Here is a 13,629-nt window from a genome sequence, read left to right as displayed (position 1 = left end):
CAGGGAAGAAGCTGGTGCTGAAAAGTGGCCCCTCGCCTGCCCCACGGCCAGCACCCTGTGCTGCAGGCGCTCGCAGCCTGTGCGGGGATGTCCGAAACAGGCACATATTTTGCCCACCCCTGACCTTGTGTATTTGAACTGCCACATCCACACTGCAAGAGTGACTGCCAGGAGATACTCGCAGAACAGAACTCCTGAAAATGTTAGCATAGTAGCCCCGGGACAGCATCTAAATTTAATTTTTAGGCTTGCATGTTAGCCTCTCTACTGAATCTAATTAGATCTCAAGCAACCACCCAGTTCTGAACCAGCCAATGACACTGGGAGCCTTGTTCCATTGCATAGTCTTCCTCATTAGTATGTGCTTTGTAGAAGTTGCAAATCAGGTCCCCACATACTTGGTGTCTATGCTATCAGCATCAAAGGGATGCTATTCACATAAAAAGACACATGTTGTGAAGAGACTCAATTCCCTGTGTTACCAATACCTTGGAGACTGACAAAACCCAACTTGTATGAAATCCAGTCTGCTTTCACTATTTATGCCATTTTGTTCCTTGTTACATTATCAAAGTGGAGAGAATACAATAAACAACAGAGTTAGTTTTATCTGGATTCAAAGTCAGTTTCACTTTCAGATACACTCTTCTGCAAGCTTAAACAAGCTCATATTTTGCTTCTATTCATTGTGAAAGGTATTCTATTGGTGTCATGCTTTATAAACTGTGCTTCAAAATTTAAACAAAGTTTCATTTCTGTTTATTTCAGTGCCCATCATATCATCCTAAAATCCCTGTGGAGTATGCACAAGTGATCCTTATTTTACAGATGGGGAAATGGGGACAGCTGTAATAAGTGATTTGCCCAGGGTCAGAGGGAGTCAGAGCCCTGGCTACAATCCAGGATATCCTGCTTCAGCTCCAAATTCAGACTGATTTCCTCTAAGCTATTCAGTTCATGTCATCATTCTTTCTCTTCTCCCCATATTCTTCAAGACGCAGCAGCCACTTAGTCCAATACTGAGAGCACAAGCCCATGTCCATGAAATGTGGATGTGCAGGGGAGCCATCTTTATAAGCCACCACAATAAGCCCACAGTTAACCTGTGATAAAAAAACATGGTATCACCAGTTGTTCACTATCAATATACACTTTCAGATGGCTGATCCAAAAGTTAAACTGAACATGTACAAATGTAGATGCATGTAAAACTAAAATAAAAAACACTCATCTCAATGGCAATGTTATTTGGGACCAGTTTTCAAAGATCCTGAGCACCCACAATTCCAACTGACTTCAGTGGGCATTGGAGATGCTCAGCAAACTCAGCATGCGGTCCTGTGGGTCTGTAAAGCAATGGTGGTTCAATCTTTTTGCCCCACAGGCTGGATAGGCTGTGCCTGGTCCATTTCCTGGCCAGATCCAGCTGGTGGGGCCTTGATCCAGCCACCTGGGGGCATGGCCCAACCTCAGCACAGGTGTGTGGGTAGGGGGTGGGGGGAGAAGAGATTTGGGAACTTGGCAGGTTGTGGGGTTGCTTTCCTGCAGCCAAATATCCCAACCTATGAGGAGTTCCAAGGCCTGGATGCCATAACTATATGGGAGCATTTGGGCCATGGGCTGGAGGTTGAGCAATCCTATGACAGAGCATTTTGGACACTAGGTAATTACCACTGACTTTTACATTTAGCCAGCAGAGTGTCAAACAAAGGTCATTCAACAGAGCAGGAATACAGAAAGAGTGACTTCTGTATCTCCCAACTTCTTTCAGGTTTGTGAAATGAAAAAAAAACATTAAAGAGCTATTTTTAAGGAACAGCATCTTTTGCTTAGCGGAATATGTCTTGGTACCACATTGGTACATGACGGGTGGTCATTTTGACTGATTGGTCATTCTAGAACAGGGCTGGGCGAAGGGCTGCTTCCCGAGTTTTGGCAAACCATTGTTCCTTGGCAGGTGCCCTGCCCCCGATTGCCATCTTGGGACTGAAAGTCCTGCCCCCTAGCCCCTGACCTTTGCCACCAGAAATCCCTCCCCTTGCTCCCCAGAAGTACTCCTTTCCACAAGGGGGTTTGCCATTTCAGACCCAGAAAAAGACCAAATTATATTTAAAAAAATCAAACATGTACTACAACATTCATTAATTTCATGTCAAAAAATATTTTTGTCCTGATTTACATGTGTTTATGTAGTATACATAGAGGTGATAGTATAATAGCTTAAAATGAATTCTTACTCTTATATATTGTGGGTGGATGGGGTATGGGGGAGAGTGTAGGTGTGTGTGGAAGGTTTGTGTGAGGGGTGGATAGGCATGAGGACTGCGTGTGTTGCATGTGTGGGGATGTCTGGGGTATGGTTGGGTATGGGGTTTGTGGGAGACTGTGTGTGGGGGGAGGGTGGCTGGGGAAGGCGGCTGGGGAAGGCTTTGCCCACAGCCCCCCCACAACAGGCAGAGTCTCAGCTAGCCCTTCTCCAAGCTTGGGCTCTGTGCTCCGTGCTCCTACAGCTCCTGGCCTCGGCACAGACCCTGTGCTCCTGCTCATCATCACCTCCCAATCCCATCTGCCACTGCTGCCCTTCTCATGCTGCTTCCCTGTCCCCCACTCTCTCCACTCCGGCATAACATCTCAGCTGCATGGCCAAGACCGCAGGACGCAGCAGGAACTAGACCAACCCAGCTGGAATCATGCAGAGCCTGCTGAGAATCATGGGGGCTAGGCCGGTACCTTCTGAGTCCTGCAGCCTAGCACTGCAGCCAGGAACCCCCTGGTGCCAGAGTGGTGGCAGCTGCAGGCAGGAAAGCAGGGAAATGGCTGCAGCAGGTGGCAGAGGAGTGGCAGTGAATGGGTGTACAGAGTGCAATGACAGCTGAGCAGGAGAGCGAGGCCCGCACTGGCAGGGGCTCCAAGATGGGGCATGGGCGGCTGGGGCTCTCTGAAGCCAAGCTAGGCTGTGCCACTAGGGAGAGGAGGGAATCAGCCTGGCTCCATAGAGCACCTGCTGGCTCAGACCTTGCTCTCCTGGCACCCCGCTTTGGGCCCCACCAACACAGACCCTGTGCTCCTGGCCAGCTGTTGCTGTTTTCCATGCACCTGCTCATGTCCCCCTCCCCCCGGCTTCTGCAGCTATTTCCCTGCTCCCCGCCCTGCCCACCTGCTGCTCAGGCACCACATGGTTCCCAGCTGCATTGCTGGGACTGCAGGAGACAGCCTGGCCCAGTTGTGAGGACTGCAGCAATTGCCCATGGTCCTTCCCTGCGTCCTTCTCCACCCACTCTTATCTGAATTTCCCTCTGGTGCAGGGAGGCAGGAACAGCCCCAGGCAGAGATGACTGTAGGTGGGTATGGGGCCTGAGGCAAATAAGCCTGTGCGAGGCCCCTTTAACACTGCGAGGGGTAGGGCCACAGCTGCTCTGCTCGGCTTCTGCCCAGCTCCGCAGGGCCCCCCAAAGCATGAGGCCCAGGGCAGTTGCCCCAGTTCACCCTTCCCCTCCCCCACTAAAGGATGGCTTTAGCCCCAGGGTCCCAAGCCAAAAAGTTCTGCTAGGGAGAGGCTTCCAGCTGGGGGGGTGGGTGGGAGGGACTGCCTTGCTGCTGCAGCTGCTTAGTCCTGCTGCCAGCTCCCCCTGGGTCCTACTGCCACTGACTCCTGTCATCTCTGACAGGCAGCCAGAGGCAGATAAATATTAATTTTCTAAATTTTTTAGGGGTCCTGTGGGCCAGATAGAACGGTCTGGGAGGCCTGATCTGGCCTGCGGGCCATATTTTGCTTGCCTCAGTTCTAAAACAAGGGTGGTTAGCCTGTGGCATGGAAACAAGTGGCACAAGCAGTCTTTATGTGTAGCACATGAGTGATCAGGGACAGGGCAGGCAGCAGAGCAACTGAGAGGGCAGAAAGCAGAGGAAGAGATCAGGCAGGGAGCACAGGGCAGACAGAAGAATGGATTCAGCAGAAGGAGGACTGGACTAGCATGTGGGGAGGGTGTGGGGCTAACTTGTGGCATGCTTGCCCCACTGTCCCAGAAAATCCTTGACTGGGAGCAGCCCCTGGCATTTTCCTTCTCATTTTTCCTCTTCAGGGCTGACACAAGGAATTATAACCCTTCAGGCCAAATAGGACTGGATCTAGCATTAAAAGGAGCCTATAAACATACATCTCTTAGTCACCTGGTAAGGGAAAGGCAAGTGCCACCCCTTACTTCAGAGAAGGATGTGACTAAATGCTTGTCAACTGCAGAGGGAAAAAGACCCTCTCTAGAAGCTACTGGGGCAGGTGTTGTTATTCCCTGTCCCTGTCTGCATGTCCTCTCAACTATTTTTACCACTTCCTACTTGCTTGCACGTGTCAATCGATCACAGAAAGCACAAGGGATCAAGACTGATCTTTTTCTCCCTTTGTACTGGCCAGGCCCTGCATTTTTGTTGTGATTTGGCCTTCCACTTCAGGATTGGGCTTTACAAAAGGGCTGGACACTTGTAGCTCCCAGTGACTTCAGTTCTTATGCCCCACTTCTGAAAATCAGGCTCTTAACAATGGGGCAGCAAAGTGGAAAGCAGCATGCTCAGCAGTGATGATGACAAAACCAGGTCAGGATGGGACAGATTTTTGGCCCAAATGTAGAAACCCTAACTACAGTACTATACTGGAGAAGGGCAATAGCGATATGGCAACTCCTGCTCATCTCAGCAGGCAGTCAGTCCACTAACCTGGAAGTCATAATTAGCATCATGGTTTATGGCTCCAACATAGGCTGCAATCTGTAACGGGTTGTCAAACGTGTTCCGTAGAAATGGCTTTGGTTTCTCCGATGTCTTCCAGTCAATCACACACAACTGGCCCCTATACAATGTAGCAAGGAAAGGCAACATTTTACTTCACGTTAAATGACTATAATAAAAAGACATGACACGCAAACATGTTAGTCGCGAACATGTTTCTCCCAGCTCCCACTGACAAAGTGTTGCTTGTTATTACTTTGCTCTGGGTGCCACCCAGAGGTCCTCTTCAGAAGAGATGGGTTAAGTCCAGGGGACCAAGTACTACCTATGCCTGCTGCAGTTCTGGAGGACGATACTTAGGGACATGTAGCCTATTCATGGCGATAGGCTGCTACAGTGATGGGGTGAGCAGTCCCCCTGTTATCAGGACCTCTGTTTTCACATGCCTTTTTCTACTGTTGTGTTGCTGATTATGTGCCCACTCATCTCAGCAGTCTCTTCAACATCTCCCCACAAGTCCAATCAGCCTCCCAGCTACTGCTCCCCATGTCTATGAGCCATACAGTAACAAACAACCCTGACTAGCCTGCAAGCTATCACTTTGGACAATACTTAATTTTATACAAGAACACTCATCTCACCGATACTCAGCCACACAATCTACCAGGCCCAGATATTGAAGAGTCTCATGCTGGACAGCACTTTCAAGAGCTTTTACTCCACTCATCTCTCTCAGGACATGTTGCACGCTTTCCACATAGCCAGAGACAATGACATCTTCCAGCTCCTGCTGAGGGACCTCTCTAGACTGAAATATATGTTCCAAGGCTGCATGAAAGAGCGTCCCTTGAAGGAGGATGTCTAAAAAACATGACAACAAAAACCATCTTTAAGACCCTACTCTTAATACACAACAGGTATGTCTACACAAGATGTTTACTGCGGAGCTGCCTAATTAGTTCTGCGGTAAAGTCTCCACTTCTACACATGCAGCCCTATTAAGCCACAGTAAACTAATAAATGCCACCATAAATTAGTAGTTGTAAATACAACAAAGCAAAATCAGTTTTTCTGTTCAGCATAAATTCATATATGTATTGTACCATTTACCTTGCTCTAGCTATAACAAAAATAATTAGCATCCCCATGGTTAGACATCGCAGCATGCCTTTGCTGCTTTAGTTTTGATGCCTTTTCAGAAATAAGAAAACCTAATGGAAAGTTTTACATACTGAAGTTCATAACTGCAAAAAACACTTCAGCATATAAATCAGGCCATATGGCTTTCCAAATGCTTGTTGATTCAGAGCACCATTAAGCCAATATATTGTAGCTAGAGCCCTAGGTCTATTAAGCTAGGTGGCGTATTTAGAGGAATTGGCCAGCGGGCACTGGGGTTTGCTTTCCAGTTCTGAGTACATGAATACAAATATCAGAGTCTGCAGAACTGTCATGTCCTATGATCCTAGAATTCTGAGCATCCTAAGACCCTTAGATAATTATTGTTAGGCTGGAAGATTACACCAACAATTTTATGCCCACACATGCAGAAAAGTATCACTAAAAGCATCCGCCATGTTCCACAGATATTTCCCACCTCACTTACCTCCTGCTGATTCTAGCAAATACTACCACAAACAGTGGAATGGAGTCTACAAGGAAAAGCATAGGAACCTTCAACTCTTACTCCACTCTGCCATTAAATACTGACCCAGCCCATCATGTTTATAACTGCTATAGTTAGACTTACTTTTGTTGTACTCTGCAAAACCATCTTCTCCAAGTTTCAGTATCATCTGCTGTTTCCACCTCTTCAGGTAAAAGGCCTGTTCTTCAGGCATGGTCTGCTGAAGGATACTTGTCACACTGGGTATGCTGTGCTTTCCTAAACTAACTTTCAGTGGAAGCCTTGGGTCACTGGTTAGAGGCAAAGTTTTCTTACTGGGATTTAATAGAGGGACCCAGTTCTTTGGAGTTTTTGCTTCAGCAGCCTTATCTGGAGACCTGCATTTAATCACTGGTCCATATATCAAACTATCTTCTTTAAATAATGTTTCTGGGTTTCGAGGCCTATCTTTGAAAGATGTGACAGAGCGGTGCAGGTCCTTGTATTTTTTGCTAACCTGTTCATAACCATCTTTCTTGTTGCTCTGGAGAGAGGTAGAGGTAACAAGAAAAGCATGTGGGACCTGTTTTTTAGAAAAATGTTCTGTCAACAGCATTTTTTGTACCCCACATTTTCTTGTAAATAGCTGGAGTGATTTGATTCCCCAAAGCTGCATTTGTATATGGGTAGGCTTACTGTTTTCTTTCTTCTATTAGGTACTTTCAAAATCTTCTATAACATCCAACTGTAGAATAAAAACCCTGTCATTTAGAGAGTTACTGTAATTTATTATTAGGAAGGTATCTTCTCTCTCAAAAACAAAAACAAAAAAAAAGTTGCACTATATGTAGTCATGCATTCAAATAAACAGTAGTATAACATACTTTTGAGTTAATTGAGTAACATGGAGAAGTCAAAGCAGATGCCAAGTGAAAATATGAAACATGGGAAAAGATATGCTTTCACAAAGACTTGCAATGAGATATATAGAGAAGATTGCTGCAAGTAGCAGAAGCTGCAGTGGGAAAAAAGGGCTTTTTACAATAGGAACAGAAGCATTTGACTCCAGAAAGGGGACACTTCTAATGAATGAGAAGAGAGAGAAATTGGTAAGTTGGGGATGGAGAACGAAGCAAGGAACTTGAGAGGAAAGTTTGAGTGGATCCGTAAAGGAGAAGACAGGCTACAGCATTATGGACATGCTGGAATCTGGAGAGCCAAGACATGGAGAGCCCTAAAAGAAAGGAGATAAACATGGCACATTTACATACTTTAAATACAAATTTAGGGGAACATGGATTTTTTTTCAACTGAAATTTGGATTTTTTTCCTAGCCCAATGTTAAAAAAATAGGCCTATTTCATTCTAACACATTCTAGCAAATTTCTCTAATAAGGGCTGCAGACTACACTGTCTAGTTTATGGCCTGGCTTTTAGACTGCATTTGCCATTTTAGACCCCAATCCTGCAAACTTATGCATGTGTTTAGATTTTAGGCATGTGAATGGCTGCATTGAAATAAAAAGGATTCCCACGGCACTTGAAGTTACTTGCAAAGAAAACATACAGGTAATGCATGTCACAGGCTATCACCAGCCTTTGTTCTTAAAACATTCTGGCATTTTTTTTTCTTTCACTGAATGTCCCATACAGTGCTGCAAGAACTGTCCAAATATTAGGGACTTTGGAGACAAAAAGGGAAAGGCTCCAATCTTAAGCTATTCTGGGCAAGCAAATCTTTGTACTAATGTAGCACACCAATGACACCCACAGGACTCTTTGCAGGTGCAGGCTGCATCACAGGACAATTTGCAAGGTTGGGACCAAATATACAGCTCTACAGATGGAACAATCCCAATGACAAAGGGGCAGAATTATTTAGCCTCATTAAGAGCTATTTGTAAGCACAATTTATCATTGTGAGACTTGCTAATGATTTTAGCATTATATAGCGAGTTGTGCAAAACAGAATACAAGTTGTTCCATCCCAGAAGTGTTTGCATTTTTTTTATAGTATAAAGTTGCTTTTCATGATAATGTAACATCTAATTTGCAAGCCAAATTAATTTACTGACTGTCTAGTTCATTTAGTTAATGGTATTTTTTTTATTCCGAGTAAAAGTGAGGAACCTTATAAGGAACGCTTTCTAACCATTTTGAAAAATGAAAATGTGCATTTTCTCTTTTTTAAACAGTATACTGTACAGCAGAAAGACAATATACAAGCAGTTCTACTTAAAAAAAAGGGTTCAGCTAAATCAAGTTGTATTTGTCCTTTTTCAGTGTGCACCAATGGGAAACTGACACAGGTTTTACTTTAAGCATGTTGACATTCAGACTCCTGCCAAGCTTCTTCACTGCTCGCACACAAGAATCAAGCAGTCAGGTGAAGCAGGGAAGAGCAGATCAATCAATTTAAACCATTTTATCATGATGACACAGTGTGCAAGTGCTGCCACCAATAAATCAGTCAAGTGTACTGGGCAGTTTCACAGTAGCAATGGGTTAGAAGGGTTTTGTGCAGCTGGCTAAATTCTGGCCAGTTCATATCTCACTGAAATTAATTGAGGAATACACCTCTTGAGCAAAACCTAAAATAAAGATCAATTCTGCATTAGTTTTTATTTTGAATCAACAGCAACATGTCATCCAATACAGTCTTACTCTTTGTACAATACAGAGGCTGCCCACTTTCTATTCAGCAAGAAACCTGTGATGTTTTTCATAGTGCATGAGGAAGTACGTATCATCAAAACCAATTTTGTTTCAGGACTTTCAAATCCTTCTTAGATTATACTTATACTTCCTTATACTTATATAAGCCTTATACTTCCTGGTCTCTATTGCCAGCTTAATCTTAACAAATTCGCTCTTTGTGAAGAAGCTTTCTGGGTCTTCTCTTTACTATATAATTAAATATATGTCCACTTGCATGAAGTTTCTCTAAGGGGATTTAAAGCAATTGGTTCTTTCCCAAAGGCATTCTAAGTCCCATCTTATGTTCTGAGTGCAGTTTATTTTGTTCTTTTTTCAAACATAATTATTCCCAGTCTCTGACTGGGGCTGGTTACCTGATAGAATTTGTCATTGGCTGGATAAAGAGTAATATGGGCAAAAAATGACACAGGCATAAATTTTGAAAACTGTTTGGATTTACTACTTGCTAGATGAGATAAGAAGTGGCAAAGGTAGAAACCTGCTACCTTAGGAAGGTCAGATTTGTTACAAGCAGCAATTTGTTTCAGGGAGCTAAAGCTTCATCACAAAAGGTATCTGTTGTCCTGAGGGGTGTACCTACACATTAAGTTATTCAAGAATAAGTGGGTGAATCTAAACTAGAAAACAGTACTTTTATTCTGGAATCGGGGCATCCCACATGGAATTATTCAGGAACAGGTGTTTTGATTTAAAGCTTACAACTGACCTTGCTTCAGAATAATTTTCATGGCTGGAAGATTTTGCTTATATCATCAGCCTTGTTCAAGGGTTTGCAGCAAGTCAGTAGCTTTCAAGCTACTACACCTTTGTTAGTTGACCTCAAGTGTGTGACCTACAGAAGATATAAAGCCTTACTTATCCTAGGAACTAAATACGGCTGTTTTTCACGGGTGTATATTCAATAGCTTGAATTTCACGTGTTGCACAATGGTGAGGGTTATGTGTAAAGATCCCAGGATCACTTGTCAAAGAAAAGCTTGATACTAGGGTTGGGCAAAATGGCAGATCTGGCTGGCAGCCCATTTCCCAGCAATCCCTGCCCATGTCACTGCGGCCAGTTTCCATGGAGACCTCAGCAGTGGTGGCATCATGACAGCATGAGGCTAGGGTTTCCATGGAGACCAGCTCCAGTGGTGCTGGTAGGGTGTGCAGCTAGACAGGGAGCTGCCTCGGGGCTGGCATCTTGTAGTGGTGAAAAGTGGTCTGGAACCAGGCCAGAGCCACAGTCTGCTGCCCTAATGCCCCTGCCTGAGTGGGCGGACACACAATAGCAGCCCTGCCCAGCTCCAGACCATGTGGTCACCGCTGCCAGATCTCAGCCCTGGAGCAGCTCCCTTTCCAGCTGTGCACTCTATTAGCGCAGTTGGGTCCAGTCTCCATGGAAACCCTGGCCCTGCAGTGCTGCTGCTCCTGGGGTCTCCATGGAAACCGGCCACAACAACACAAGCAGGGGCTGCTGGGAAATAGAGTCAGCTGCAGGCCTGATCCAGCCCATGGGCTGGACTTTGCCCACTTCTGCTCTATACTCATTACCAGGGATCCTGATTTTCCCTGATAAAAAAAATCCCCAATTTTCCGATTAAAAAAAAGTAACCCAAAAATCCACATTCTTCCGTGATTAAACTGAAACACCACTAATACATGGATACATATATAGAGGCATTTAATTTTGATAAGTTGGGTTAATTTTTTTAAATCAGAGAAAACCAGGACCCTGCTTATTACTAAGATTAGAATTTAGGGGGAAATTTCAAAGGAGATAGTGACACAAAACAACATTCACAGAAAGGTTTCTGAGGACACTTGCTACTTTCTTACAGCAGCTATAAACCCCCCACAAAACATTACCCCCCCAACAAACAAAAAAAACCCAACTAGGTGCCAAGGCCACACTTTCCCAAAGGCCAAGCGCTGCCTCACTGAGTGTGGTTCCCACTGCTGTGCACTGTCCCACAGAAACAGCAGCTGAGAGGGCTGCCACCCTGCTCGGTCCCTGGGGGCAAACACCTTGGCTGAACCACAACTCCTTGGGCATGCTCTCCCAGCACAGCTGGCAGCAGGACAGTTCAGTGGCGACCAACATGTGGCATGCATGTCCCAGTGTTGCCAAGTTTTAAATATGTAGGGGTGTACCGACAAAGATGTTTTGGGCCAATACCGATGGCTGATTATTAACGAGCCACATCAGCCAATGCCAATCTGATTGCCGATATACAGCCCCACAGCTTGGAGCAGCGTCCGGCTGGTAAGTCTGCAGGGAGCAAGGGGCATGGTGGGGATTGATTACAGCTCTGACAGTGCAGGAGGGAGTGGGGCGGGGGCAGGGACGAGGGCTGCACAACTGGGGTGGGGCACAACTGGGGTGTAGCTTGTGCAGGGGGCCGCAGGGGTGAGGCAGCCAGCTCCTGCTGCTGTGCACATCCCAGGGGAGGCATAGGGGGCACGTGCCCCCCGGGTCTGTCTGTGGGATGAGGGTGGGCTGCCTGCTTGGGACTCGTACCAGCCTCTTCCTGGTGTGGGGGAGTGAATGGGGGGCTGAGTTAGGGCTGTGCTCAGGGCAGGCAGTGGTGGCACTGGGAGGGGGATGCTACAGTGAATTTTGAGGTGGCTGTAGCCTCTCCTCCCCATAGCCTCCCTTCCCAGTGCTGCTGCTGCCTGCCCCGCCTGCATCCCTGATCTTGCCCCACCCACTGGGAAGAGCCTGGTGCTGCCCCTGGCACTGAATGGGCAGCTCCCTCTCACCCCATGCACAGATCTGGGGGGCATGTGCTCTCCATGCCTCCCTCGGGATGCATGCAGCAGCAGGTACACCTCCCCTTCCCACCTACAACGCCATCCCATGCCTTGTTCTGCCCATGTAGCCTCTACTTCAGCCCCACTCTCCCCCATACCATGGGGGCCTCAATCTGCACTCCCATATTCCTTCCCTCCCACAGACTTACCAGCCGGATGCTGCTCTCTAAGCTACCGGACTGCTTTCCTGGCCGCATGCATGCACATGGCATTTATTGGCAATATTATCAGCCACATCAGCCAAAAAAAGCGAATTGCCAATAATGTCAATTTTCCTTTTATTGGTGCCAATACAATATGGACCAATGTATCTATGTAAATATGAAATGATTGCACTGGAAGCTCAAAATTATTTTATTTACTGAAAAACTATTGTATGCTAACTAAAGGTACAAATAAGTCTTCTTATTTACTTTATATTGCTCATTGTGTGTTATCAGTGAGTGAGTGAGACTGAGTCATCAAAGTGGAGGCATTTGTACTTCCAGGCAGGCAGTCATTAAGAAAGTGCTCACAGCAAACTTAAGCTCAAACATCGTTTCTGTACTGGTCTAATACCCCAGCGCAACTGGATTTAAATTGCAGTGTGTAGTGGAGCATGCACCCCAGTCTGAATGCTGACAGGACTCCCCTATGAGTCTCATAGTTACTGTCCCACTGGCCAGTTTCTAGAAGGATCTGAGCAACATGTCTATTTTATGGAATTGGGGGACTAGCTCACTCTTGCAGCCTTTGGCTGAGGGCAAGTGAAACTTGGGGGGGCACTCGAACCCCAAGCCCCTGGGTTTGGGCCTGCACATAGGATGCCCGCTGCTGGATTTGGAAGTAGCTGAAGCTCCAGGCTAAAAAGTCTGGGGTGCAGGATATTTGCTGGTTGCAGTGCCACATATGGTGTTTGAACGATTGAGCCTTGCTTAATCAAAAGGAGTTGGGCTAATTTGACCTGGAACGTGAAATATTTTCCAAAATATTAAACAAAAGACAGCAAACCCAAAAGCCAGTTAAGAGTCCTTAAGAGTGACTTGGGTGTGGCACATTCTACATCAATGAGTTGCCTACAGATGGTCTATGCTCTTCCAGGACGAAGTCATTGTGCAACCTGTGGAACTCTTCCAGGAAGAGCTCAAACCAACTGCAGATGCTTCCTCAGCCTGACCAAGGGTGTTTGCACCCGAGAGCTTGCCAACTATCTGAGTTGGTCTAATAAAAGAGATCGGATTCACTCAAAAAATCTTAGACCAACACGGCTGCAGCCTACACCCCTCGTGCATTTTGAACACTTTAACTATTACTGATCGTACAAGGGCTGACATGACCGTATAGCCGGCAACACCGGTGCGCCCCGAGCGCGGGGGCACATAGCAGCGGGGCAGAGAGCGGAAAGCCGAGCAGGGCCCAGGCGGGGAGCGGCACACACCGCACTGCAGGGACCTCGCGCCCAGCGCTGGGGGTCTGTAGTCCCCAGGGGACACCCCCACCTTACCTATGGCCGGCTCCGTACCGCCGCATGCAGTCCTTCTCCCGCCAGTGCCGGCCGCGAGTGCGGCCTGCCGGGACTTGTAGTCCACAGCCCGCTACCCGTTTACGAGCCCCTTCCCGCCGCGGACTAGAAGTCCCGCCATGCCCTTTGGGGCGCCGCGCAGAACAGGGATTGGTGGCGGTGGGGATGACGTTATGGGAATGCCGCAAGGGAACGGTTTTTTTTAAATATCCCCGCCATCTTAAGTGAGGGTAAGACCTTTCATGGCGCCTCACCTTCTTGCCTTCGCATAATCCTCCCGCCCGGCTCT

General features: G+C 46.7%; 1 protein-coding gene across 4 annotated transcripts; it reads right to left on the bottom strand.

Annotated features, from left to right (window-relative positions):
• Positions 1-521: 521 nt before the first annotated feature.
• MGME1 (mitochondrial genome maintenance exonuclease 1) lies at positions 522-13,410 on the bottom strand. 4 transcript variants are annotated; one of them, XM_019544046.1, is made up of 6 exons: positions 13,323-13,410; positions 9,753-9,878; positions 6,473-7,089; positions 5,364-5,583; positions 4,711-4,843; positions 522-1,103 (listed from the first exon to the last, which is right to left on the bottom strand). In XM_019544046.1, exons 3-6 carry the CDS (start codon positions 7,002-7,004, stop codon positions 951-953), a joined length of 1,038 nt encoding a protein of 345 aa, XP_019399591.1. In that variant the 5' UTR covers positions 7,005-7,089; positions 9,753-9,878; positions 13,323-13,410; the 3' UTR covers positions 522-950. The 4 variants fall into 4 exon arrangements, with proteins under 4 accessions (XP_019399591.1, XP_019399592.1, XP_019399593.1 ...); XM_019544047.1 differs by having other exon boundaries at positions 6,473-7,073; XM_019544048.1 differs by having other exon boundaries at positions 6,473-6,531; positions 13,323-13,408.
• Between the last annotated feature and the right edge of the window lie 219 nt (positions 13,411-13,629).

Source organism: Crocodylus porosus, unplaced genomic scaffold (assembly GCF_001723895.1).
Source record: "Crocodylus porosus isolate Cpor-Errol unplaced genomic scaffold, CroPor_comp1, whole genome shotgun sequence".
NCBI classification, from domain to species: Eukaryota; Metazoa; Chordata; order Crocodylia; family Crocodylidae; genus Crocodylus; species Crocodylus porosus.
This window is presented reverse-complemented; position numbering and strand designations above follow the sequence as displayed.